This window comes from Oncorhynchus tshawytscha, linkage group LG26 (genome assembly GCF_018296145.1).
Source record: "Oncorhynchus tshawytscha isolate Ot180627B linkage group LG26, Otsh_v2.0, whole genome shotgun sequence".
Taxonomy (NCBI): Eukaryota; Metazoa; Chordata; class Actinopteri; order Salmoniformes; family Salmonidae; genus Oncorhynchus; species Oncorhynchus tshawytscha.
Window position 1 is genome coordinate 18,766,613 of NC_056454.1, and position 27,064 is coordinate 18,793,676.

At 42.4% G+C, this 27,064-nt stretch overlaps 1 protein-coding gene across 3 annotated transcripts in view; it reads right to left on the reverse strand.

Annotated features, from left to right (window-relative positions):
* Positions 1-27,064, reverse strand: part of LOC112225302 (anion exchange protein 3) — a 79,075-nt gene that overhangs the window by 44,070 nt on the left and 7,941 nt on the right. For all 3 annotated transcript variants that reach the window (XR_002949560.2, XM_024389118.2, XM_024389117.2), the window contains exons 2-5: positions 24,306-24,508; positions 4,420-4,576; positions 3,238-3,497; positions 2,453-2,661 (exon numbers count right to left, since the gene is read on the reverse strand). Coding sequence is in view for 2 of the 3 variants with exons in the window: in XM_024389118.2 (XP_024244886.1) it covers positions 2,453-2,661; positions 3,238-3,497; positions 4,420-4,576; positions 24,306-24,359 (680 nt within the window). In the remaining variant the exon portion in view is untranslated. The remainder of the gene's footprint in view (positions 1-2,452; positions 2,662-3,237; positions 3,498-4,419; positions 4,577-24,305; positions 24,509-27,064) is intronic.

The following is a 27,064-nucleotide window of genomic DNA, read 5'->3' on the forward strand; positions in this document are numbered from 1 at the left end:
CCTCTTTCTGGGACTCACCACAAACAGGACCAAGCCTGGCCTGATGAGGAGTGACGGACTCCATCCTAGATGGAGGGGTGCTCTCATCTTATCTATCAACAAAGACCCTGGCTCTAACTCATCTCGCTCCCCAATGAGATAGGGTGCAGGCCAGGCTGGTAACCAGCCTGCCAGCTTAGGTAGTCTGCCACTCGCACAGTCAGTGATGTCAGCTTAGCTATCCCCATTGAGACTGTGTCTGTGCCTCAAACTAGGTTGAGCAAAACTAAACATGGTGATGTTCGCCATCACATCTCACAATTTTGGCTACATAATGTTAGATCCCCCACTTCCAAGGCAGTCGTAGTCAATTAACTAATATTGATGTGATTGGTCTGACTGAAACATGTCTCAAGCCTGATGAATTTACTGTGTTAAATGAGGCCTCTCCTCCTGGTTACACTAGTGACCATATCCCCCGTGCATCCTGCAAAGTCGGAGGTGTTGTAAACATTTACAACATCAAAACAAAAATCTAAACATTTCAAAAAAATAAAAAGTCTACGTTTTCATCTTTTGAGAATCTAGTCATGAAATCTATGCAGCCTACTCAATCACTTTTTATAGCTACTGTTTACAGGCCTCCTGGGCCGTATACAACATTCCTCACTGAGTTCCCTGGAATCCTATTGGACCTTGTGTAGTCATGGCAGATAATATTCTGCCAGATAATTTTTGCTGACTTGAATATTCACATTGAAAAGTCCACAGACCCACTCCAAAAGGCTTTCGGGGCCATCATCAACTCCGTGGGTTTTGTCCAACGTCTCCGGAACCTTGGATCTAGATTTGTCCTGTGGACTGGCTGACTTTTTCCTCATAGTCCTGGACTATCGGATCACCATCGTAACAAATAATCTGCTCAGACCCCAACCAAGGATCATCAAAAGATTCCTAGATGCCATTCCAGACTCCCTCCACCTACGCAAGGATGTCGGAGTACCAAAATTAGGTTAACCACTTAACTGAGGATCTAAATTTAACTTTGCGTAATACTCTAGATGCAGTCGCACCCCTAAAAACAAAAACATTTGTCACAAGAAATTTGCTCCCTGGTATACAGAAAATACCTGACCCTGAAGCAATCTTTCAGAAAATTGGAACGAAAATGGCACTCCACCAAATTGGAGGTCTTCCGACTAGCTTGGAAAGACAGAACCGTGCAATATCGAAGAGCCCTCACTGCTGCTCGATCATCCTATTTTTCCAACCTAATTGAGGAGAATAAGAACAAGCCAAAATGTATTTTTGATACTGTCGCAAAGCTAACTAAAAAGCATTATTCAACAAGAGAGGATGGCTTTTACTTCAGTAGTGATGAATTCATGAACTTCTTCAATTAACTTCATTATCATTAGAAACTTCATGATCATTAGAAAGCTAATTGCGGACTCCTCTTGGAATCTGTGTGTTTATACAAAGTTCAGTTGTTCTGAGTCAGCACAGAATTGCCATGACCTAGGATCAATGGAGACACTCACGTTTTTTAATCCTGTATCTCATGACACATTAATGAAAATAGTCATGGCCTCTAAACCCTCAAGCTGTATACTGGACTCTATTCCAACTAAACTACTGAAAGAGCTACTTCCTGTGCTTGGCACTCCTATTTTTAGTTCCGATGTACTGACCTCTTGCACCGTCTATAACCACTGTGATTATTATTTGACTCTGCTGGTAATCTATGAACTTTTGAACATCTTGAAGAACAATCTGGCCTTAATGGCCATGTACCTCCCCCCGGCACAGCCAGAAAAGGTCTGGCCACCACCCAAAGCATGGTTCCTGCCTTTCTAGAGAGTTTTTCCGAGCCACAGTGGTTCTACATCTGCATTGCTTGCTGTTTGGAGTTTTAGGCTGGGTTTCTGTATAGCACTTTGTCACATCTGCTGATGTAAAAAGGGCTTTAAAAATATGTTGATTGATTGATTGAAGAAATCCAAGGGGACTGAATACTTTTGCAAGGCACTGGAAATGCTTTGATGTTTTTAGATGTTCACTTAAAACCAGAAATCTACTGGAATCGGGCATAATGAGCATTGACTGTTTGAAGTGTACAAAATGAATAGCATTGTAGGACGAGCTGGTATTTGCATTGTTTGATGAGATTTTAAAGATCTTAAAATGTTAAGTACGGACCTCTGTCACACAAAACAAATATTGTAGGCACTGTACTATTTTAGTGCACTTCAGTTTTGCGTTTTCTTAATGTATCATTTATTATGCATATAATCTAGCTAGTAACATCCTAGTTTCACCTCGTGCCTTACGGCGAGGTGTGTTAACAAAATATGAAGTGTTGGATGGTTACTGGATATCGTAGTGAACAATACAATTGCCTGATTTGAAAATACTAATTGTTTCACACCACAGCCAATATACTGCCTATTGATTTGCTAGCTACTGAGCCCACCTGTTGTTGGACTCTTCATCACCTTCCTCATCCTCCGGTTGATCCCGAACCTCCTGTTGCTGTTCCCCCTCCTCCTCCTCCTCCTCCACCACCACCTCCTCTGCCGTGGCCAGTGTGGCCTTCTCTGACGGCAGATGTTGTTCGCTCTCCATGTGGAAGGAAGTGAAAGGGAGAGCCGGATCCAAATCCTCCTCACTCCCCAAGCTAAACTGAGAGGAGACGTAGTTGGTTACAGTGGTCCTAGTACAAGGAATCCCTAACAGCTTCATCTGAAGGTTCAATCTAAAGGCCAGTTGATTGAGTTTAAGTGCCTGGACCGTGAGTGTCAGTTCAAGTCAGGTGCTGTCCTGTTCCAGTCAGGCGAACAAGGTGTCGAACATAGGACTCCTAGCTCTCCCTCTCTCTCTAGGGCACCTGTTAGACTAGTACTTGGCAGATCTTCATCTTTCCTGTGTCAGCTACTGCCCGCTTTTTATTAAAGGTCTCATATTACACAGTAGACCAAAATTCCCAGCCAACTTCACACATCACATGTTGAGCGTGACGGACATTTTTCTCTGGATCGGCTTTGAAATTAATATACTGAATGAATATATATAACAGATTAATATACTAGACTTCGACTTGCAACACTCAAAACATTGTAGCGCACTGTATAAATAATAAAGGATACATAACAATAATACACAGCAAATTATCCAGTGTTAAATCAACACTGGGGAATTTGCTGTGCAGGCATTCTCATTGGCCGTCAGACATTATCCCAACTTTCTTTGTTAAATTACCTGTGGTTGGTTGCCAGGTTGCTCAGTGGGCGTGGCCTCTTGGTCCCGCCCCTCTGTCTCAGACTCCGCCTCCTCCTCCTCATCTACCTCATGAATGGTGGGCGTGACCTCCGAGGGCGGCATGGAGGTCTTTTTTTTCTTTCGTTTCTTCTTGCGCCGGCGGTCGCTGTCCATGCTGAGCACCCGCTTGCGTAGGCGCTGGGGTGGGGGCAGGTGGGTGGACAGGGGGTGGTGAGTGTGGTGAAAGGTGTGCCGATGATCTGTGAAAGGGAACGTAGGAGTTTAAGTGAGAATAATGGCAAAGCATGCCGGCATAGTGCATTGTGTTTGTAAGAAGTGTTATGAGCATTTACAGCCCCTTTATAACATCTTACAGGTTGTTTTCAATAAAACGTCACTATATGGTGTAGAGTGTTCAATTTCCCTGCTTTGGGGCAAGCAGACCCAGAGCTCCGCTAAAACCATTGACAACTGCGTGCCGTTTGTTAAATAAATGTTAACTATTTGGTTGTAATGTCATCACCTCATGAAGAGCAAAAGTCAGACCTACAGATTTCAGATTATTCCATGCAAAACAATTGCTCACATTTAGCTCTATCATCAGTTAAGCAGCAAGTAACTGCATGCTTATGTGTCGGTGTATGCACCTAGGGCGTGTTTGCCGTGGTGCTGTTGGTTGATGTTTACTTTGCAAGCTACAGGTAGAAATGTTGTACAGTTGGCTGAACATTTAGTGTTAAGTAGACCAAATGTACTTTTCTTCTCCAACTAGCGCAGTTAAGTAACAAGATTGTTCAATTACGATTGCTGCTGACAGGCATGATATAGGCTACATTGATTGATGGACCATGTGAAATTGGCTAGCTAGCTATTAACAGATCACTACAATCTGGCAAGTTAACAAGGATAGTTTTAGGGGATAAGCTACACTATATCCAAATATTGTTTCATTTGCTTGCCATCTATAGTGGCGATGACAGTAGTCCAACTGACAACTTTACTAGGATGAGGACTTGCCGGTATCAAGCTGTTACCAAAAGCATTATACCGGCAGGCTTAAGGAACCCCAACACTGATTTATGTTAGCAAAAACTGTTAAAAGCAGACATCCTGGGAACTTTTCCCCTGTGTTCTACAAAAGCATACCAGTATAGAAGTCTACAGATTGGTGAAAGGGCTTACACTCAAAATCCTTTTCGTTGTAGTTGCGGCCCATTTTGTCTCCGCTGCTGAACACGGACTCAGTGATGATGTCCCCGAACCTCTCCACTGATAATGCCTTCTCCCAGTCCTCCTCCTCTTCCTGCTCCTCTGTGGAACCTTCCTCATCCTCCTCCTCCTGTAGGAGAGAGAGAGAGAGAGAGAGAGAGAGAGAGAGGAGGGAGAATGAATAGGGGAGTTTGTGTATATGTTGTCAATGTCACAAACTCTGCAGTTACCAAGTGGTTTATAGTCAATCTACATCAATCGCGTTCCTACATATGTAATTACTCCAATGTATTACAATGGTTACCTAAATAAGCCAACTTTCAGTGTGTCAGTGAGTCGTCACAGACAGTGCAGTCCATTCACCATATGTGTGTATGTGCATGTGTGTAGGGTAAGTGATAGGAGAGGTAAAGGTATGTAATAGTAGCATGACCAACTGTGCCAGATAAGACAAACCAAAATACGTTAACAGACAGTATCAGTGTCCGCTCCGTAGTACTATGTATATACAAGAGGACCTGTCATTAGCCAATCTACTCACGTGCAGCGGATCGATGCAGCAGAGCGCTGAGAGAGGGTGAGGCTAGCCTAATGCACTGCTGGGCTCTCTACTAACACTTTTTCATTGTTGTCATGTTGTGTTGCTACCATGTTGTGTTGTCATGTGCTGCTGCCATGTTTATGTTGTCGTCTTAGGTCTCTCTTTATGTAGTGTTGTCTCACGTGTCGTGATGTGTGTTTTGTCTTATATTTTTATTCCATTTATTTTTAAAGCCACCATCCCCACAGGAGACCTTTTGCGTTTTGGTAGGCCATCATTGTAAATAAGAGATTGTTCCTAACTGACTTGCCTAGTTAAATAAAGGTCAAATAAAAACTGTAATAACACACTACTGTCGCTAATGGGCTTACAAAAAAAGAAGACACCTGTACCGTGTCAGATATACAGTGCCTTGCGAAAGTATTTCGGCCCCCTTGAACTTTGCGACCTTTTGCCACATTTCAGGCTTCAAACATAAAGATATAAAACTGTATTTTTTTGTGAAGAATCAACAACAAGTGGGACACAATCATGAAGTGGAACGATATTTAGGTGCATTTAGTGCAGGTGCATTTATACGGAGACTTGATTACACACAGGTGGATTGTATTTATCATCATTAGTCATTTAGATCAACATTGGATCATTCAGAGATCCTCACTGAACTTCTGGAGAGAGTTTGCTGCACTGAAAGTAAAGGGGCTGAATAATTTTGCACGCCCAATTTTTCAGTTTTTGATTTGTTAAAAAAGTTTGAAATATCCAATAAATGTCGTTCCACTTCATGATTGTGTCCCACTTGTTGTTGATTCTTCACAAAAAAATACAGTTTTATATCTTTATGTTTGAAGCCTGAAATGTGGCAGAAGGTCGCAAAGTTCAAGGGGGCCGAATACTTTCGCAAGGCACTGTAAATAATGTGGGAAATGGTTGGTGTGGCTCTAAACAATAATCATGTCATCAGTTGTTGTTTTGTGATATCATTAAGGACGGTATAACCAAATAACGGTATCTCTACAAATGTATACGTCCCAGTTATCAGATGTACATTTAAATGTTGTGGAAGTTAAATGATTAAATATGAAACTATTTGTGAGAAGATGAAATGTGATTTTAGCTTTCTAAATGAGATTGTTTTTCATGTAAAGTTTTACCCAGTCAGTAACTACGCCCACGTGAGCACAGACATTATCCCGAGAGTGTTTATGAAAGGACTCCTAACAAAATGTACATTAGACCAGACAGCGTGGTGCAGTGGCTGCACTGTTGAGAAATGGTTTAAAACTAAAGACCAGTATATGTGCAGCGCGAGCTGAATGCTACCATAAAGAAATGGTATAAAGACTTCAATACCAGAAAATGTTTATACCCTCTGAAGCTCTCTCTCTCGAAGAAGAAGAAGACTGCACAGGAACATTCAGCTTACAGCTGTTTATGCACTGTTAGCCTAGGAAACTCGATTGAAGACCAGAGTCAAATAAGGGAAAAGGGGATACCTAGTCAGTTGTACAACGAAATGCATTCCACTGAAATGTGTCTTTCGCATTTATCCCAACCCCTTTCAATCAGGGAATTGCGGGGGGCTGCCATAATAGTCATCCACGTCTTCAGCGCCCAGGGAACAGTAGGTTAACTGCCTTGCTCAGGGGCAAAATCACAGATTTTTGCCTTCTCAACTCAGGGATTCAATCCAGCAACTTTTCGGTTACTGGCCCAATGCTCTAACCACTAGGCTACCTGCAATTTCCTCTCACCGCTATAGGTATCTCTAGGGTATCTATTCTAAATAATTAGAGTGAAGGACAAGGCCCGCTTAACACAGTGGTACAGCTCTGGAAGATTCGTTCTAACAGACACTCCGAGATCAAGTTGCTACGAGTACAAAGGACATGGTGACCTCTGGTGGACACTTAGTGACTTACACAACCAGAGACTTTCTTTCAACTGACTCCCCAGAAAATGGATCGGGCGATTTCAACAGAGATGACAAAGACATACAAGCGTAAATATGTGCATTGCATTTTTAAATTTGAATGAGTGGGTGTTAGGGTGCTAAATATCCATATTTACGATGAGCGTATTATTCAACTGTATGTACGACAGTTGAATTCCTTCGTCTCTCCTTCTCCCGCTCTTTCGTTCTCCACCCCCTTTCATTGTATAACCAGCCGTCATAGCGACTTTTCATTGCATTATGCTAATATTCAATACTATGCTGTGTGTGTTTATGTATTTCTGTGTGATTATTTCATTAGTTAGTAAATAAATAATTAAGCCAATTTGTGTAAGCTGATTCATCATGGATACTAGGGTTTGTGCAGATTTATAGGATACTATGATGTTCAGAATGAGACTGAATTAGGAGCAAATGAGTGACAGATGATGGATAGTATATTGAGATATTGAATTAAATTGGGAAATAGTAACTCGTTAACTAAAATGTTCCCGCGGTGCCCCAGATTACCACTTAATTAATTGTTATATGATTCATTTATTTGCGAAATAATTGAACTTGGTATATAATTATTTGATAAATAGCCATCACTGCATTAATGGTAGTCACATCACGACATCATGTGCTTATGATCATATATTTATACAAAATCAACTAGCTGTTGTAGTTTTTGGTTCTTCATTAAATATTTGGCAGCCATCAAATAAAAAAATTTCGGTTTTCAAATAACTTGCATATATTCAAATACCTTCAAATATTAATTGTTTTTCTGATACTTGTATTTGAATATCAAAGAAATGCTATATCAACTATATTTGACTTCCTTGAGTATTTGAAATGTTGGAATTTTCAAATAAATTACAAAATACAACTATTTTCTGCCCAGGTCTGCATGTGACGATAGCTCAGATGCACATTGTCAGAGGGGTCTTTTAGAGATGAGGTAGCCTCATCCTTCAGCTCCCATTGGCCTCCAGAAGCTTTCATCTGGGCTTTGAAGTTAAGACAAGAAGGGGTGGGGGTTGTTTGTTGAGGTGAGAAGGACCAACAGGTGCCTGTTCAGGAGGACAAAAACTTACAGTTACACTGTGTTGTTACTTGTTATAAGCATATATGAGCATTGGCCACCTGTTTTACAGTTGCACCAATACCACAACCATAATTTCTTCACAACAAGAGTTCTGTATAAAACTATATTTCGATTCAAACACATCTGACAATGCACATAACTGCCCTGGTTTAAAAAGCATAATTAATATTTCATATGCTGTGGCTAGGAAAATCCAGCACAAAGAAGATCATTAAAATATTTAGAAGGTGCTGATAAGTGGAGTGACGCTGTGTGTGTGTGTGTGTGTGTGTCTTTCATCCAGACTCCATCTTTGACCTTACAGTAATACAGACGACACTACCGGTGAAGTCAGATGATATAGCATTCTCCCCATCACAGACAAGTGTTTGGCCATGTGTCTGAGCCCAGTCCGCTGTGTGTGCGCGCGCTCGCTTACTTGTGCATGCGTGTGCATTTGTGTTGGTCAGTTTCTGGGCATTTGTAATCATGACAATGTCAGTCACTATGTCACTCTTGTCGCCTCCTATCTCCTTTGCATAATCTATGCTGACATAGTCCATGCCTGGATGCCATCCATTAAAAATCTGTACTGATGCTTATGATGTCTTTATGCTACAGGCTAATGTCCAAAAAACAACCGGAGACACTCTACTAAAAGAACTGAGTAAAGTGGTGATCTCCTGGCTAAAATCCTTTGCATAGAAGAGAGAGAGAGAGAGAGAGGCGGAGAGCCATGGTGGATACACTGTTCTCCCAAGGGGGCCAAGAGGTTTATGTCAACTAAGTAAGTCAAGTCACAGACTAATAATCTCATTTCATGTGAGTTATTTTGTTAGGAAGTTACTCTCTGGCTATGAATGAGGGAGGTAATGTATGACTGTATGACATGTTTAGTACTGTATATTCAGATGAGTGGAATACAGTATTCAATCAGTATTCACTGTACTGTCAAGCTCACTGTCACAGTTAAAAATGGAATTCAAGGTTTTATCATGTTCAAACAACATTCGTCGAGTTGAGACAAGTGTCTTTATACACCTACTGTACAGGCACACAAATATTTGTTCCAAATCTCCGCTTCAACTGAGAAAATGACACAGGTAAAGAAGCAAAAGCACGATTTGAAGCATATTGCTTTTGACAACTATCTAAGCATCACATTGTACTCCCAACATAAGCATATTGGCCTGAACAGTGTTTGTCTCTCGTCTCTTCATCCTGCACATTGTATCTGGCTATTGTGTGAATGGTAATTGCCTTGCTGCTACATGTGGGCTTGAAAGAGTGCAGAAAAAAGGTTATGGATTGCATTTACATTTGTGACACTGGCGAGACAAACAAAGGACGGCGCTAGGAATTCAGGATTGGCCTACAGATGTGTTTGTTCTCTCTTCACCAGGGCTCTGAGTAAACTGCAGATAGAGTTAGAAATGTCACAAGCAGCAGGCTCTGCCAGGTGTGATTATGCTGTGATACTTAGAGGTCTTTTGTGGTTTAGTACGGTACCCTGCGTCACTACTTCATTGCTAGAGACCAGCGCAAGGGGGAGTTAGAGCACTGATTATGCATTTGTGTCCCAAAGCGCTACTGTGTCTCTGTAGTACTGTAGCCTACTCCCGACCAGTCACGTTGTACAGCGCCTTAGTGGTGCAGCGATCTAAGACACTGCATCGCAGAGCAAGCTGTGTTGCTACAGATGCTGTTTCAATACCCGTGTCACGCCCTGACCTTAGAGAGCCTGTTTATTTCTCTATTTGGTTAGGTCAGGGTGTGATTTGGGTAGGCATTCTAGTTTATTTCTTTGTTGGCCGGGTATGGTTCCCAATAAGAGGCAGCTGTCTATCGTTGTCTCTGATTGGGAATCATACTTAGGCATCCTGTTTTCCACCTGAGTTTGTGGGATTTTGTTTTTGCATAGTTGTTGTGGAGCCTGCAGAACTTTACGTTAGTTTGTATTTTGTTGTTTTTTGGTGTCATTTGAAAATAAAGTAAGATGTACACTTTCTACGCTGCGCTTTGGTCTCATTCCGACGACGGACATAACAACCCGTGCCGGTCTTGACTGGGAGACCCATGAGATGACTGTAGGTTTTTGGTTTCTCTCCCTCTAAAAACAGAAATAAATATTTATAACAAACTGGCTTTACTTACAAATTAGTAACAATGTCTCACCCCATGTTCAAGAATGGCCTTTTTCTCGCTCTTTTTACATTATCATCTCCAAAATATTGTTATTTTGGAAGCAGAGCAATTATTATTCATTTAGAATTATATAAAAGCCCCTTGGATATTCTCACAGATGTATTATTAACCCTGTTATTAGCAGGACAATATATACAGTATTGGTCATATTGGTCATGGCACCCGAGTGGCGCACAATGGCCTTGCAGTTCTTCAGCTGTATCCACTGAAATAGCAGTGAGCGAGCAAGGTTCAAGTCATGAGGGCAGGGGGCACTGGATGGGGGAAGGGGGTTGGAGGAAGGGGGAGGGTGGACCCCCACCCCCATCCTTCCCCACTGGGTAGCACAGAGCAACAATTTAAGGGGCATTGCACTAATAATGGCGCTGAAACATTCCCGCTGTTCTTAGTGCCAGTCTGCATGTTCAAACTAAAACAATGTAACTAATAATGGCGCGAAAAATGCCCCTTAGATATGATTTCGGAGGGCAGATATTATTGAATATTAAAGCATTAGACCTCTCACTAAAGGCGTCACTGAAAAGTTACAATTACAGAAATATTGGAACAATGTTGTCTAATGAAGGTCAACAAACTGTTGCTTACTGGAAAATACTCTTTCAAACACACACAGTCACGTACTACAGTGCCATTATGGCAATTAACAGGTGGCTGGACAATAGACTTGCCTAGAAGGAGGGTATGAGGATAATTCTATTGTCAAATGTATTTCTTAGTTAGGTTGGCTGTATCACAATCGGCAGTGATTAGTTCCAATATCAGTTTAATCCACCAGAAAAGACAAAACAAATAATACAACAAAAAGTATTATTATTATTATTATGTATCACATCCGACCGTGAAATGGGAGTCCCATAGGCGGCACAATTGGCCCAGCGTTTCTCTCCCTCTAAAAACAGAAATAAATGTTTTGGCCTTTACAAATATTATTTGGTCCTATATTCAGATTACAATCACTCACTTTAGTCTTTTTGAAAACCAAATAACCTCCAAAATATTGTTATATATTAAGTTGGCACAGTCGTATAGCTCGGCACCTACCATAAAGCTGAGTGACTCACTCATGCATGGCTTTGGAACAAAATAAATAAGTACTAACAATCTTTCTGATAGTCTTTAATAAATAAATGTTTTGGTTATCCTGACCTGGACACCATGTACAGTATTATAATAGCCGCTCCAGAGTGGCGCAGCTGTCTAAGATGCTGCATCACAGTGCAAAATGCGTTGCAACAGATGAAGGTTTGATACCTGTGCTGGCCGACACCTATGAAGTGGCTATTGGTTTTATTAATCAAATCAATGTAGCAAAATTTCTTAAAATCAGTCCCATATACTATGTTCTTACAAAAAAGGTTTTAAATTCTCTAGTACAGCCACTATTGAAGGCTATCAAATACTTCTCAAAGATGCCCTCTTGTGGTCAAACTAGCACTAATGGTAACAGTGGTTGGTAACAGTGCCATATAATTAATGGTAACAGTGGCATAGAATTCTGTGGCACCATGCAAGCTGTGCTGCAGTAAGCTGCAACTTTTAAAGGACGAACCACTGTAGGACACTCTATGGGCAGCAGCTAGCAGACTTCTCCATTCCCAAAGCTGCAGGCCTTTAGGTAGTCATGTAGAACCTGTAAAACATGGTTTTCCATCCAGTACCAGTTAACAATGGTCCATATTGGGCACACATTTACGATGTCCATCTAATCCAAGTTTGTTGTCACAATGCCCCCTCTCCCTGCATGTTCTAGCGTAGGCATAGTTGTGTTTCTGTACACAAACCTAACTCTACCCATGTACTTCTCTCTCATGCCTACAGAGGCTATGCCATCCCACAGGCTTCCTCGAACTCCCACCTTGAAAGAGAAGGGTTACACAGGTATGCAAACCTCTTTAGTGCTGTGAATTGTTTGGAAGTGACCACACAGCAAAATATCCAAGGTCCTGGGAGTCCGATTTGACTGGATTCCTTTGGGCTTCAGAGGTCCTGCCCCCTGATCTCCCCTTGTTACTGCGGCTGACATAGTGCTGAAGCTGGCTGGTGGCTGCTTGGATGACATCACCATGGTAACCCAGTCCCAGTTGGCCCCTGGGGATAGGGCTTGCCTACATGTGGTTTATGTTAACCCCACTGTTGCTGACCCCCACCCATCCCACCTCACCCTACCCCAGTGGGGATCAGATGTGCCATCGCTCTAGCTGAGGTAAACGTTGGAAGAGCAGACAAACTAAACGAGACAGGGCTCCACCTTAGCTTGAGATTTATTGTGTGTGTGTATGTGTGTATGTGTGTGTGTGTGTGTGTGTGTGTGTGTGATAACTGATCCTCCCACCTGCAAAAGTAACAATTCTAAGCATATTGTAGTAGAAAAATGATATGCTGCCATACATGGTGACTCATCAGTATCCACTTACTGGAGCTCATTCTGTGAGACTGCAGACTCCTTATACATTGAATCTAACACACACACACACACACACACACACATTAATAGTCCCATAGCCCCTGTATGAGTCATCACTGCTAAACCCATTTAATCAGACTGAATATCATCCATTGATTCTGCAGCAGAGAATACTAAAAGAAGAGTGGATATGCTCAGCATTTTCACCTTGAGGATATACAGTGGGGCAAAAAAGTATTTAGTCAGCCACCAATTGTGCAAGTTCTCCCACTTAAAAAGATGAGAGAGGCCTGTCATTTTCATCATAGGTACACTTCAACTATGACAGACAAAATGAAAAAAAAAATCCTGGAAATCACATTGTAGGATTTTTTATGAATTTATTTGCAAATTATGGTGGAAAATAAGTATTTGGTCATCTACAAACAAGCAAGATTTCTGGCTATCACAGACCTGTAACTTCTTCTTTAAGAGGCTCCTCTGTCCTCCACTCGTTACCTGTACTAATGGCACCTGTTTGAACTTGTTATCAGTATAAAATACACCTGTCCACAACCCCAAACAGTCACACTCCAAACTCCACTATGGCCAGGACCAAAGAACTGTCAAAGGACACCAGAAACAAAATTGTAGACCTGCACCAGACTGGGAAGACTGAATCTGCAATAGGTAAGCAGCTTGGTTTGAAGAAATCAACTGTGGGAGCAATTATTAGGAAATGGAAGACATACAAGACCACTGATAATCTCCCTCGATCTGGGGCTCCACGCAAGATCTCACCCCGTGGGGTCAAAATGATCACAAGAACGGTGAGCAAAAATCCCAGAACCACACGGCTAGTGAATGACCTGCAGAGAACTGGGACCAAAGCAACAAAGCCTACCATCAGTAACACACTACGCCGCCAGGGACTCAAATCCTGCAGTGCCAGACATGTCCCCAGCTTAAGCCAGTACATGTCCAGGCCCGTCTGAAGTTTGCTAGAGAGCATTCGGATGATCCAGAAGAAGATTGGGAGAATGTCATATGGTCAGATGAAACCAAAATAAAACTTTTTGGTAAAAACTCAACTCGTCGTGTTTGGAGGACAAAGAATGCTGAGTTGCATCCAAAGAACACCATACCTACTGTGAAGCATGGGGGTGGAAACATCATGCTTTGGGGCTGTTTTTCTGCAAAGGGACCAGGACGACTAATCCGTGTAAAGGAAAGAATGAATGGGGCCATGTATCGTGAGATTTTGAGTGAAAACCTCCTTCCATCAGCAAGGCCATTGAAGATGAAATATGGCTGGGTCTTTCAGCATGACAATGATCCCAAACACACCGCCCGGGCAACAAAGGAGTGGCTTCGTAAGAAGCATTTCAAGGTCCTGGAGTGGCCTAGCCAGTCTCCAGATCTCAACCCCATAGAACATCTTTGGAGGGAGTTGAAAGTCCGTGTTGCCCAGCAACAGCCCCAAAACATCACTGCTCTAGAGGAGATCTGCATGAAGGAATGGGCCAAAATACCAGCAACAGTGTGTGAAAACCTTGTGAAGACTTACAGAAAACGTTTCACCTCTGTCATTGCCAACAAAGGGTATATAACAAAGTATTGAGATAAACTTTTGTTATTGACCAAATACTTATTGTCCACCATCATTTGCAAATACATTTTTCTGAATTTTTTTTTCTCATTTTGTCTGTCATAGTTGAAGTGTACCTATGATGAAAATTACTGGCCTCTCTCATCTTTTTTAAGTGGGAGAACTTGCACAATTGGTAGCTGACTAAATACTTTTTTGCCCCACTGTACATAGATGGTGTTTGAGGGAAAATAACCTAGCCCTAAACTGACGTTTTGCTTTTCTGAGAGTTAAAGGCAGAGTTAAAGGCACCCCAGCTAGAACATTCTGAGAATCATGTGTTTCTTAGAGCTTGGTGAGAGTGTGGTTGTCCTATGGTTATTTTGCATACAACCTTCCCACAAATTTCTGGGAATGGTGCAGGATAGTTGCTTGGCTTTGGAACATTCTCAGCACATTTAAATAACTTGTAAAAAAATAAGATATTTCATTCCTTTAACAGATTTCTTTTTAAATGTTTACATATTTTCATGCATTATTTCCTGCAAACCCTACCACCCCTCCCCTAATTGGAATAAGCTAATTTTTTTTTTTTTTTTACCTTTATTTAACCAGGCAAGTCAGTTAAGAACACATTCTTATTTTCAATGACAGCCTGTTCAGGGGCAGAATGACAGATTTGTACCTTGACAGCTCGGGGGTTTGAACTCACAACCTTCTGGTTACTAGTCCAATGCTCTAACCACTAGGCTACACTGCCGCCCCAATAAGCAAACTAATAAGCTACAACACTTTTTTTATGGTGGTTTTGGAGCAGCGGCTTCTTCCTTGCTGCACGGCCTTTCAGGTTAAGTCAATATAGGACTCGTTTTACTGTGGATATAGATACTTTGTACTTGTTTCCTCCAGCATCTTCACAAGATCCTTTGCTGTTGTTCTGGGATTGATTTGAACTTTTCACACCAAATTACATTCACCTCTAGGAGACAGAATGCGTGTCCTTCCTGAGCGGTATGATGGCTGCGTGGTTCCATGGTGTTTATACTTGCGTACTATTGCTTATACAGATGAACGTGGTACCTTCAGGCATTTGGAAATTGGATGAACCAGACTTGTGGAGGTCTAAAAAAAAGATCTTGACTGATTTCTTTAGTTTTTTCCTATGATGTCAAGCAAAGAGGCACTGAGTATGAAGGTAGGCCTTGAAATACATCCACAGGTACACCCCCAAGTGACTCAAATGATGTCAATTAGCCTATCAGAAGCTTCTAAAGCCATGACATAATTTTAGGCACAGTCAGCTTAGTGTATGTAAACTTATGACCCACTGGAATTGTGATACAGTGAATTACAAGTGAAATAATCTGTCTGTAAACAATTGTTGGAAAAATTACTTTACAAAGTAGATGTGGTTGAAAAACAAGTTTTAAATGACTCCAACCTAAATGTATGTAAACTTCTGACTTCAACTGTATATTTTGTTTATTTTTAGTCCTGGCCTTCCGATTTCTGATGTCCATTCAGTTTGATTTCTATTTGACATATATTTTTAACAGTATATTTTACATTTGTATCTTGTTGTTATTTGTCCCACCCTTCAGCACCATTGAACCCCTCCCTTCTATCTCTTAACACCGTCTATATTGGATTTCTGTTAAGGCGAGGGGTGGGGGTGTGTCTTTTTGTCAAAGCAGCTGGTGAGCGATGTCTAATATTAAAGAAGTCTCAAGGCATTGCTCGCCTGAGGTAGAGTACCTTATGATAAGCTGTAGACCACACTATATACTAAGAGAGTTCTCATCTATATGATTCGTAGCCGTCTATTTACCACCACAGACCGATGCTGGCACTAAGACCACACTCAATCATCTCTATAAGGCCATAAGCAAACAAGAAAATGCTCATCCAGAAGCAGCGCTCCTAGTGGCCAGGGACTTTAATGCATGCAAATTTAAATCAGTTTTACCAAATTTTTACCAGCATGTCACATGTGTAACCAGAGGGAAAAAAACTGTAGACCACCTGTACTGCACACACAGAGATGTGTACAAAGCTCTCCCCCGCCCTCCATTTGGAAAATCTGACCAAAATTCTATCCTCCTGCTTACAAGCAAAAACTAAAGCAGGAAGTACCAGTGACTCGCTCAATACAGAAGTGGTCAGATGATGCGGATGCTACGCTACAGGACTGTTTTGCTAGCACAGTCTGGAATATGCTTGGGGATTCATCCAATGGCGTTGAGGAGTATACCACCTCAGTCGTCGGCAACGTTGTCCCCACAGTGACCGTACGTACATATCCCAACCAGAACCATGGATTACAGGCAACATCAGCATCAAAATAAAGGCTAGAGCTGCCGCTTTCAAGGAACGAGACACTAATTCACTCACGTCGGTAGCCATGAAGTGCTTTGGAAGGCTGGTTATGGCTCACATCAACACCCTCATGCCAGAAACCCTAGACCAACTCAAATTCGTTATACCGCCCCAAAAGATCCACAGACGACGCCATCTCAATCGCACTCCACACTGCCCTTTCCCACTTTTACAAAAGGAACACCTATGTGAGAATGCTGTTCATTGACTACAGCTCAGCGTTCAACACCATAGTGCCCACGAAGCTCATCACTAAGCTAAGGACCCTGGGACTAAACACCTCCCTCTGCAACTGGATCCTGGACTTCCTGATGGGCCGCCCCCAGATGGAAAAGGTAAGCAACAACACGTCTACCACGCTGATCCTCAACACTGGGGCCACTCAAGGGTGTGTACTTACTCCCCTGTTCACCCACGACTGCGTGTCCAACACCATCATTAAGGTTGCTGACGACACAACAGTGTTAGGCCTGACTACCGACAACGATGAGACACCCTATAGGGAGGAGGTCAGAGAAAGTATTTTGGTCTGTAAAGTATTTTCCGTTATATGTCGGACCCCAGTAAGACTAGCTGTCACCATTGGCGTAGGATAATGGGGAGCCTAATAAATCAAATGAAACAGAAGGCTGGTTGGCCAGCATAACCAGGTAGACAAGTGGTCACCAGCTGTTCGATCGCGATCGACTGGTCGATCTCCAAGGCATTCATAGACAATAGGCAAAAAATGATGTAAAGAACGCTACCTAAAGCCTTGCGTTCCTATTTTTATTTATTTATTTGCGCTATTGGTGGTAGGTGCACCCGATTCAGCTGCCATGTCTGTCTGCAGTAACGTAGCAGGCATAAAAGAAAGTTAAAGCAAAGTTCATACTGTGAGATTTCTTAACATTTTAAAACCAGGAGTAGAGAGACAAATACAAATACAGCAAAGAGATGCTGTTTTTGAGTGTGTTCATGTTTAAGATTTTACTCAGCACTGTCAACACCTTTTATGAAATACTTTTATAAGCCATAACAGGTGCATTCTTCCTACTTCCACTCGCACCACAACCAGCACTGCAGCTGTAATTAATGAGTAAGAATGTGTTTTGACTTGCTTTGTTATTAATGGCTCTTTTTTAATATTGAGCAATATTTCACTTTCTCTTTTCATTGGAGTAACAACATGAATTTGTGCATGAGGCATGAGTTTCTCTATCAGCTGGAAGACAGTGTCCCTTTTTGGTCAGTATCAGCAGATAAAAGGGAGAGCGGAGGGACGTTGAGAGGCGGACCCTCAGTCTGCTGCTCTCTCCCTCCACTGAGACTAACCATCAGATGCAGGCACCAGCAGCCCAGTAAAACTACAATAAAAAGCTAATTATTTCAGCTGCACACTCAGCTGTGCCTCACAAGTAATACAACAACTGATCTATTATCGGAGTTATTATTTGGCATACTTCAAATATATAAATTGTCCAAACAACAATGCATTGGCAGGGCAATTCAAGCAAAGCCCATATGCTGTGATGTATTGGGCGTATAGCACAAACCTCATTGCTACAGTACAGTTTTTAATAGATTAATGTTGCATATAAATATGTTTTTTAAGGTATGTAACAAAAAAATCTGTGTAGTAGATCTCGGCTTGCATTTTGAGAGAGTGATCTTGCCTCAGAAAAGGTTGGTGACCACTGAGCTAGGCCATGCTGGTCAGACCAGCTCCACCAGCATCTGACCAGCGCTGACCAACATACACCAGAACGAACTAGCTTGAAATTTATGCTGGTCTATGCTGTTTTTTACAGCAGGCTATTCCTAGATAGATATTTTGTGACTGCTGCAAAATGTCAAAGTGAAAAAACAAACTAATGACTGGTTTGTCATGAGAAGAGGCGGGTTTAGCATTTAAACTACGTCATACTGCCCAGAGAGAGAGGGAAAAGGAGCCAAGAGAAAGAGCTTGAGAGAGAGATGACTGCTCAGAAAGAGAGAGAAATTACAAAAAAGGATTTAGAAAGAGAAATGCAGAGGTGAAATGGCATTATTGTTTATAGCAGATGTGTCTATGAAAGGGCACATATTGAATTCACTCTCTCACAGCCAATCAAATGAGATGTGGCACTGACAGGGAGAGGCTAAACTCTCGATGCTAGCTGATAGATGAACAGAGAGACAAAGCCTTCGATAGCCAGCCTAGTGTGCATGGGAAATGCCACACACACACACATGCTCGGGCAGGATTCAAAATGAGTGTGTTTCTGTACGCTTCAAATTAAATGCTGTCACAAACACTGTTGCACACACTGTAATACAGCAAGTGTATCTATCTCTACATGCAAACGCATCTAAATACAGTACATCCACAGTATAATCTACAGGGGCCATACAAGTGTAAGGATACATAGCATGAGTGCCTCACCCTGCAGCTAAGCAGCTCAGTGGCTGGCTACACTGGCAGTTTGTTACCTCTGATCTCTCAGCAGTGATAACAGCTGGTGGCAGCAACATCTGCCCTTATTTCCCACCCAGCTATCTGTCAACTTGTTCTACCTGGGAAGTGGCACATACCATCGAGCATACAGTGCATTATCCTTAAGAGGTTCTGTCAGGGCCAGAGGCTAGAGGTTCATTCTGATGCAGCATGACGGATACTGACTGGAGAGCTTAAGATCTTAACCTTTGATGTCCAGAAGGCAAGCTAGTAGACTAGTATTTACCCACAGTATTTTACGGCTTGCTTACCTTCAAGGCCCACTGTGGTATTTATAGCTATTTTCAATCAGTTAAAATTAATACACATATGTATTTCATTTTTTAATGAAGGAGTGTCCCAGCTAGTACATTTGGTTCCTTGAAAGTTGTGGGACTGTACATTTTCGGATTCCCATTGGTTCTAGGAATGAAGCCATACGTTTCCTGACTGGAAAAAGTATTTTAAAATGTTCTGAGAGAATTACCAAAATGTAAATAAAATGTAACCATGTTTGAACTTTTAGGAAACGTTCTGTTAAAGTCCATATTGTATTTCAATATATGGCAAATAGAAATCAAATCAAACTTTATTTGTAACATGAGCCCAATTACAACATGCGTATACCTTACTGAAAAATGCTTACTTACAAGCCCTTAAAGTACATTTGGTTCCTTGAAAGTTGTGGGAATCTTTTAAGCCCTTGGTTCTCTCCAGACCTGACTGCACTTGACCAGAACAAAAACATCCTGTGGCGTTCTGCATTAGCATCGAACAGCCCCCGTGATATGCAACTTTTCAGGGAAGTTAGGAACAAATATAGACAAGCTAAGGCTAGCTTTTTCAAGCAGAAATTTGCATCCTGTAGCACAAACTCAAAAAGGTTCTGGGATACTGTAAAGTCCATGGAGAATAGGAGCACCTCCTCCCAGCTGCCCACTGCACTGAGGCTAGGGAACACTGTTACCACCAAAAAATCCACTATAATTGAGAATTTCAACAAGCATTTTTCTACGGCTGGCCATGCTTTCCACCCGGCTACCCCTACCCCGGTCATCAGCCCTGCGCTGCCCACAGCAACTCGCCCAAACCTCCCCCACTTCTCCTTCACCCAAATACAGATAGCTGATATTCTGAAAGAGCTGCAAAATTGGGACCCCTACAAATCAGCCGGTCTAGACAATCTGGATCTGGTCTCTTTATAAAATGATCGGTGAAATTGTTGCAACCCCTATTACTAACCTGTTCAACCTCTATTTCGTATCGTCTGAGATTCTCATAGATTGGAAACCTTCCGCGGTCATCCCCCTCTTCAAAGGGGAGACACTCTAGACCCAAACTGCTACAGACCTATATCTATTCTACCCTGTCTTCTAAGGTCTTCGAAAGCCAAGATAACAAACAGATTACCAACCATTTCGAATCCCACCGTACCTTCTCCGCTATGCAATCTGGTTTCAGAGCTGGTCATGGGTGCACCTCAGCCACGCTCAAGGTCCTAAACGATATCATAACCGCCATCAATAAGAGATATTACTGTGCAGCCATATGCATCGACATGGCAAAGGCTGTCGACTCTGTCAATCACAACATTCTTATTGGCAGACTCAACAGCCTTGGTTTCTCAAATGATTTCCTCACCTGGTTCACCAACTACTTCTCTGATAGAGTTCAGTATGTCAAATCAGAGGGCCTGTTGTCCGGACCTCTGGCAGTCTCTTTGGGGGTGCCACAGGGTTCAATTCTCGGGCCGACTCTCTTCTCTGTATACATCAATGATGTCGCTCTTGCTGCTGGTGATTCTTTGATCCACATCTACGCAGACGACACCATTCTGTATACCTCTGGCACTTCTTTGGATACTGTGTTAACTAACCTCCAGATGAGCTTCAATGCCATACAACTCTCCTTCCGTGGCCTCCAACTGCTCTTAAATGCATGTAAAACTAAATGCATGCTCTTCAACCAATCACTGCCCGCACCTGTCTGCCCATCCAGCATCACTACACATCATTACTCTGGACAGTTCTGACTTAGAATATGTGGCCACAACAAATACCTGGGTGTCTGGTTAGACTGTAAACTCTCCTTCCAGACTCACATTAAACATCTCCAATCCAAAATTAAATCTAGAATCGGCTTCCAATTTCACAACAAAGCATCCTTCATTCACTTCATGCACTTCATTTTTAGGGCCTTCCTCTGACACCGCCAGGTATAGAGGTCCTGGATGGCAGGAATGTACTGGGCCGTACACACTACCCTCTGTAGTGCGTTGCGGTCGGAAGCCGAATTGTTGCCATACCAGGCAGTGATGCAACCAGTCAGGATGCTCTCAATGGTGCAGCTGTAGAACCTTTTGAGGATCTGGGGACTCATTAAAAATCTTTTCAGCCTCCTGAGGGGGAATAGGTTTTGTCATGCCCTCTTCATGACTGTCTTGGTGTGCTTGGCCCATGATAGTTTGTAGGTGATGTGGACACCAAGGACCTTGAAGCTCTCAACCTACTCCACTACAGCCCCGTCAATGAGAATTAGGGTGTGCTCGGTTGTCCTTTTCCTGTAGTTCACAATCATCTCCTTTGTCTTGATCACGTTGAGGGAAAGGTTGTTGTCCTGGCACCACACGGCCAGGTCTCTGACCTCCTCCATATAGGCTGTCTCATCGTTGTCGGTGATCAGGCCTACCAGTGTTGTGTCATCGGCAAACGTAACAATGGTGTTGTGAATGTTGACCTGTTGAAAGGTCTTGTTCACATCGGCTACGGAGTGCATGTTCACGCAGTCGTCCAGAACAGCTGATGCTCTCACGCATGCTTCAGTGTTACTTGCCTTGAAGCAAGCATAGAAGTAATTTAGCTCGTCTGGTAGGCTCGTGTCACTGGGCAGCTTGTGGCTGTGCTTCCCTTTGCAGTCTAATAGTCTGCAAGCCCTGCCACATCCGACGAGCGTTGAATCGTTTTACATCGGCTCCAATCTTAGTCTTGTATTGACGTTTTTACTATTTGATGGTTCGTCGGAGGGCATAAGGGGATTTCTTATAAACTTCCGGATTAGAGTCCTGCTCCTTGAAAGCGGCAGCTCTACCCTTTAGCTCAGTGCGGATGTTGCCTGTAATCCATGGCTTCTTGTTGGGGTATGTACATACGGTCACTGTGGAGACGACGTCATCGATGCACTTATTGATAAAGCCAGTGACTGATGTGGTGTACTCCTCAATGCCATCGGAAGAATCCCGGAATATATTCCAGTCTGTGCTAGCAAAACAGTCCTGTAGTTTAGCATTTGCTTCATTTGACCACTTTCTTATTGACCGAGTCACTGGTGCTTCCTGCTTTAGTTTTTGTTTGTTTAGTTTTTGTCTTGGTTCGCCCTCCATTTGCCAAATGGACTTTGTACGTGTTTCTGTGTGTGGAGTAAAGGTGGTCTAGAGTTTTTTCCCTCTGGTTGCACGTTTAACATGCTGGTAGAAACGTGTTTTTCCTGCATTAAAGTCCCCCGCCACTAGGAGCGCCACCTCTGGGTGAGCGTTTTCATGTTTACTTGTGGCCGATACAGCTCATTGAGTGCGGTCTTAGTGACACCATTGGTTTGTGGTTGTATGTAGACAGCTACGAAAAATACAGATGAAAACTCTCTTGGTAAATAGTGTGGTCAACAGCTTATCATGAGATACTCTACCTCAGGCGAGCAAAACCTCAACACTTCCTTAGATTTCATGCACCAACAGTTTTTTTTACAAATATACATAGACCGCCACCCCTTGTCTTACCAAAGGCTGCTGTTCTATCCTGCCAAAAAAGCTGAAAACCTGCCAGCTATATGTTATTCATGTCGTCATTCAGCCATGACTCGGTGAAACATAAGATATTACAGTTTTTAAATGTCCTGTTGGTAGGATATACGTGATCGTAGTTAGTCTATTTTTATTATCGATTGATTGTTCGTTGGCTAATAGGACCAATAGTAAAGGTAGATTACCCTTTCGGCGACGGATCTTTACAAGGCACCCGGATATCCGTCCACGATACCTTTGTCTCTTTCTCCAGCGAATTACGGGGATGAATGCCTTGTCTGGTCTGAAGTAAATCCTTCCCGTCCGACTTGTTGAGGAAAAAGTATTCCTCCAGTATGGCAGAAAGATTATGTACAAAAGAACTTACAAATAATGCGAAAAAACATACACAATAGCACAATTGGTTACGGGATCGTAAAACAGCAGCCATCTCCTTCTACGCCATCTGAATACTTTACATAAGTATTCTGACCGTTTACTCAGTACATTGTTTAAGCACCTTTGTACCGCAATCTTTAAGTCATACCACAGATTCTGAATTGGATTGAGGTCTGGGCTTTGACTTTCCCCTTAAGCCACTCGAGGGTTGCTTTAACAGTATGCTTAGGGTCATTGTCCTGCTGGAAGGTGAACCTCCGCCTCAGTCTCAAATCTCTGGAAGACAAACAGGTTTCCCTCAAGAATGTCCCTGTATTTAATGCCATCCATCATTCCTTCAATTCCCTGCCGATGAAAAACATCCCCACAGCATGATGCTGCCAACACCATGCTTCACTGTGGGTATGCTGTTCTCGAGCTGATGAGAGGTGTTGGGTTTGCGCCACACATAGCATTTTCCTTAATGGCAAAAAACTACATTTTAGTCTCAACTGACCAGAGTACCTTCTTCCATATGTTTGGTGAGTCTGGCCACTCTTCTGTAAAACCCAGCTCTGTGGAGTGTACACCTTAAAGTGGTCCTATGGACAGATACTCCCAGCTCCGCTGTGGAGCTTTGCAGCTCCTTCAGGGTTATCATTGGTCTCTTTGTTGCCTCTCTGATTAATGCCCTTGCCTGGTCCGTGAGTTTTGGTGGACAGCCATCTCTTGGCAGGTTTGTTGTGGTGCCATATTCTTTCAATTTTTTAAATAATGGATTTAATGGTGCTCCGTGGGATGTTCAAAGTTTCAGATATTTTTTTAGAACCCAACCCTGATCTGTACTTCTCCACAACTTTTCCGTTTAAAAAATAAATACATTTTGAAATGTTATTTTTTAAATTTCACTTCACCAATTTGACTCGTTTGTGTATGTCCATTACATGAAATAGAATAAAAATCCATTTAAATTACAGGTCGTAATGCAACAAAATAAGAAAAACGCCAAGAGGGATATATACTTTTGCATGGCACTGTACATATTGTATGTGTAACATATATTGAGCTGCAGAAGTAATGTCCTCCTGAAGGAAAATAAACATCATAGATACATAAATCAATCGATCAATCTTACCTGATGCAGGTTGATCAACACATCCTTCTCAGGGGCATGGCCTCCTGCAGCCATGGGGTCCGGGGTCCGGCGGAGTGGGAGTGGGGGGCTATGTGTGGTTAGGGAGGGAGGTGGGTGGAGGTGGGAGGAGAGTAGCTAGAGCTTGGGGATCAGCCCTTCTCTTTCACAGTGGGGGTTTCAGGAAGCCTGTGGAGTGGCATAACCTGTGTAGGCAAGAGAGAGAAGTACAGGGGGACAGTTAGGTGAGAAGGGAACCTAGTTTCGCCTGTTAACAGTCACACTGACAGACACACATATACAAACACCAACCCTAGCTACAGTTGCAGACCTAACCCTAACTCCAGCCACAACCCTAACCCTGACCCTAGCCCCAGCCGCAATCCTAACCCTGACCCTAACCCCAGTCACAACCCTAACCCTGACCCTAGCTCTAGCTGCAACCCTAAACTTAGCTCCAGACGCAACCCTAACACCGATCCTGCCACAACCCTAACCCTAGCTCCTGCCGCAACCCTAAGGAGTTAGCTTTAACTGATATCATATACTGTATGTGCTAAGTAGGAGAACAACATTGATAGTTCTTTACTCTGCTATTCTATTCCACAGAATGAATAGACATCGTATACACAAAATAACCAAACACACAGACTGCAGAAATACAGCAGGTCAGGCCCTCTCAGAATAGTGGTCAGTACAAGCATCTGCTTCTGATTATCCCAATCCAGTTCCCCTCCATGCCATCACTCCTGATTAATTACAGTGGCATCCTGCCATCCCCAAAGGCATGCCCAACACCAACTGTCTCTCTATCCTCCCTTTCCTCTGAGACCAATGCCCCTGACCACCTGTCTATATGTCTACTCTCTTATATGTCCAACAAACAATCTCAGTGCCAGCATGCTTGTCAGTGCAACTTTAGGTAAGGCCATTGGTCATGTGAATTTTGCAGCCCTCTCAACCTGAAATGATGGCACGACGATTAATGCCTCTACAGCCTTGGCCCTTTAGGAATGTGCCTAATGACAGTCCTCTCTTATCACTGGTTGATAAATAGAGATACCAGGCTTTGGTGTCCTTTTAACTGTTGCAATGTTCTTTGGTGTCCCTAACATGTACTGTTTACAAGGTAGCTAAAAATAGTGTAACTACACAATTCATAAATTGTGTGATTTTGTTTATCACAATTTATTAGATTGTGTCTAATCACACATTATAAATTGATGCACATGTAATTCAAAAACAAATGGAAAGAGCAATAGGAGTGGTTATAACTTATCTGTGGCGGAAACCCACTCTCATTGTGGTATTGACACGGCACAGAGTGGCATTACAAACGCAGCAGATTAAAATAACTGGCTGCAACTGTTTGACCTTATAAACAATACTTTACAGAAACAAAAGCTCTGTGACAGGAGCATGTTGTTTCTACTAATACACACAAGAACAATAGAGGTTGATTAAAGTAAACACAGCTACAAATGACTGTTGGAACTATACAACCATCACTACCAGATGTAAACAGAGAACCCATGGAGAACACATGGAGATTTTAACATTGTTATTGGCGGCAGACTAGCTAATAGGCTTGCAAAGGAATTGTATATTAATAATGAAAGGATTCATTTAAATGTTCTCTAGATCTTCAATTCAGATCAAAATGTATATTATTATTCATCTCACTCTCTTCTCTGCCCGTTACCTCTGTCAAACCTTCATGTCAGCAGGAGTAACTTGTTTTTGGAGTTAATCACCTGAAGGGGCAGTTTGAAGGACAACGATCTGGGAAGTACTACATTCATTTCGTAAATCTGCAACAGCCGTCTGCCATACTTGACTCAACTATATTGATGCAAGCATGGTTCCTATAGGCCGACTTGTGTCACAAGTTTTCGTGCAAACTTGTGCCCCAAAACAGCTACGCTATATAGCTAGCATATTAATAGACAGACATTTATTTTAATGTTTGTTTACGTTATACAATAAACCAAAGTGCAAGTGGAAAACTGCTATCAATGTAACGACGCTTGCCAAGGGCACCTTGGGATCACCTAATAATCCTGACGTTGCCAAAATAGCCGCGGCTGACTGATTTCTGCTTGGGGAGAAGCAACAGGTGTTTCTCGTCTGTGTAAACATACCATGAACAGTAGAGCCATAATTACCCAGGCCAGGGCAGTGGGAGAGAGGGCAAGGGGGCTGAAAACAATCTTTCCCCGCACCAAAGATCCGCCTGCCTGGATGACATCCAGACCAAAAAAAATCTGGTCCAGACGCCTTGTTATGTATTTTTATGCCCAGTGCCAGTCGCGTTCGAGCTGGCTAGGATTGGTCGCTCAGAGAATAACTCGATATAACGAACAGTGTCCCCAGGAAACAGTATGGTACTTGCTGTGGGGCACTGGAACTGAGGATCCCCATTGGTTAGAAAAATGCCACATATACTGTATGTGCCACATAAAATTGATAAACAACTATATAGTGAAAATTCCACAACAGCCTATAAGAGGGCAAGGTGGAACAATTTCCATTGTTCACTATTTGTAGGGTTGCAAAGCTACCGGTAGTGAGTTACCAAAGTTAGAAGAATCTTAGGTAAAATATGTCAATCTATGGTAAGTTTGGTAATTTATTATTTATTATTATTTATTATTTAACTTTATTCATATATAGCATTAATTTTCTATATCTGTATCCATATTGTCCAGTAGTTTCTAGTGGAAACACCATATTGTTCAAGAGAAAATAGCCTAATTTATGAG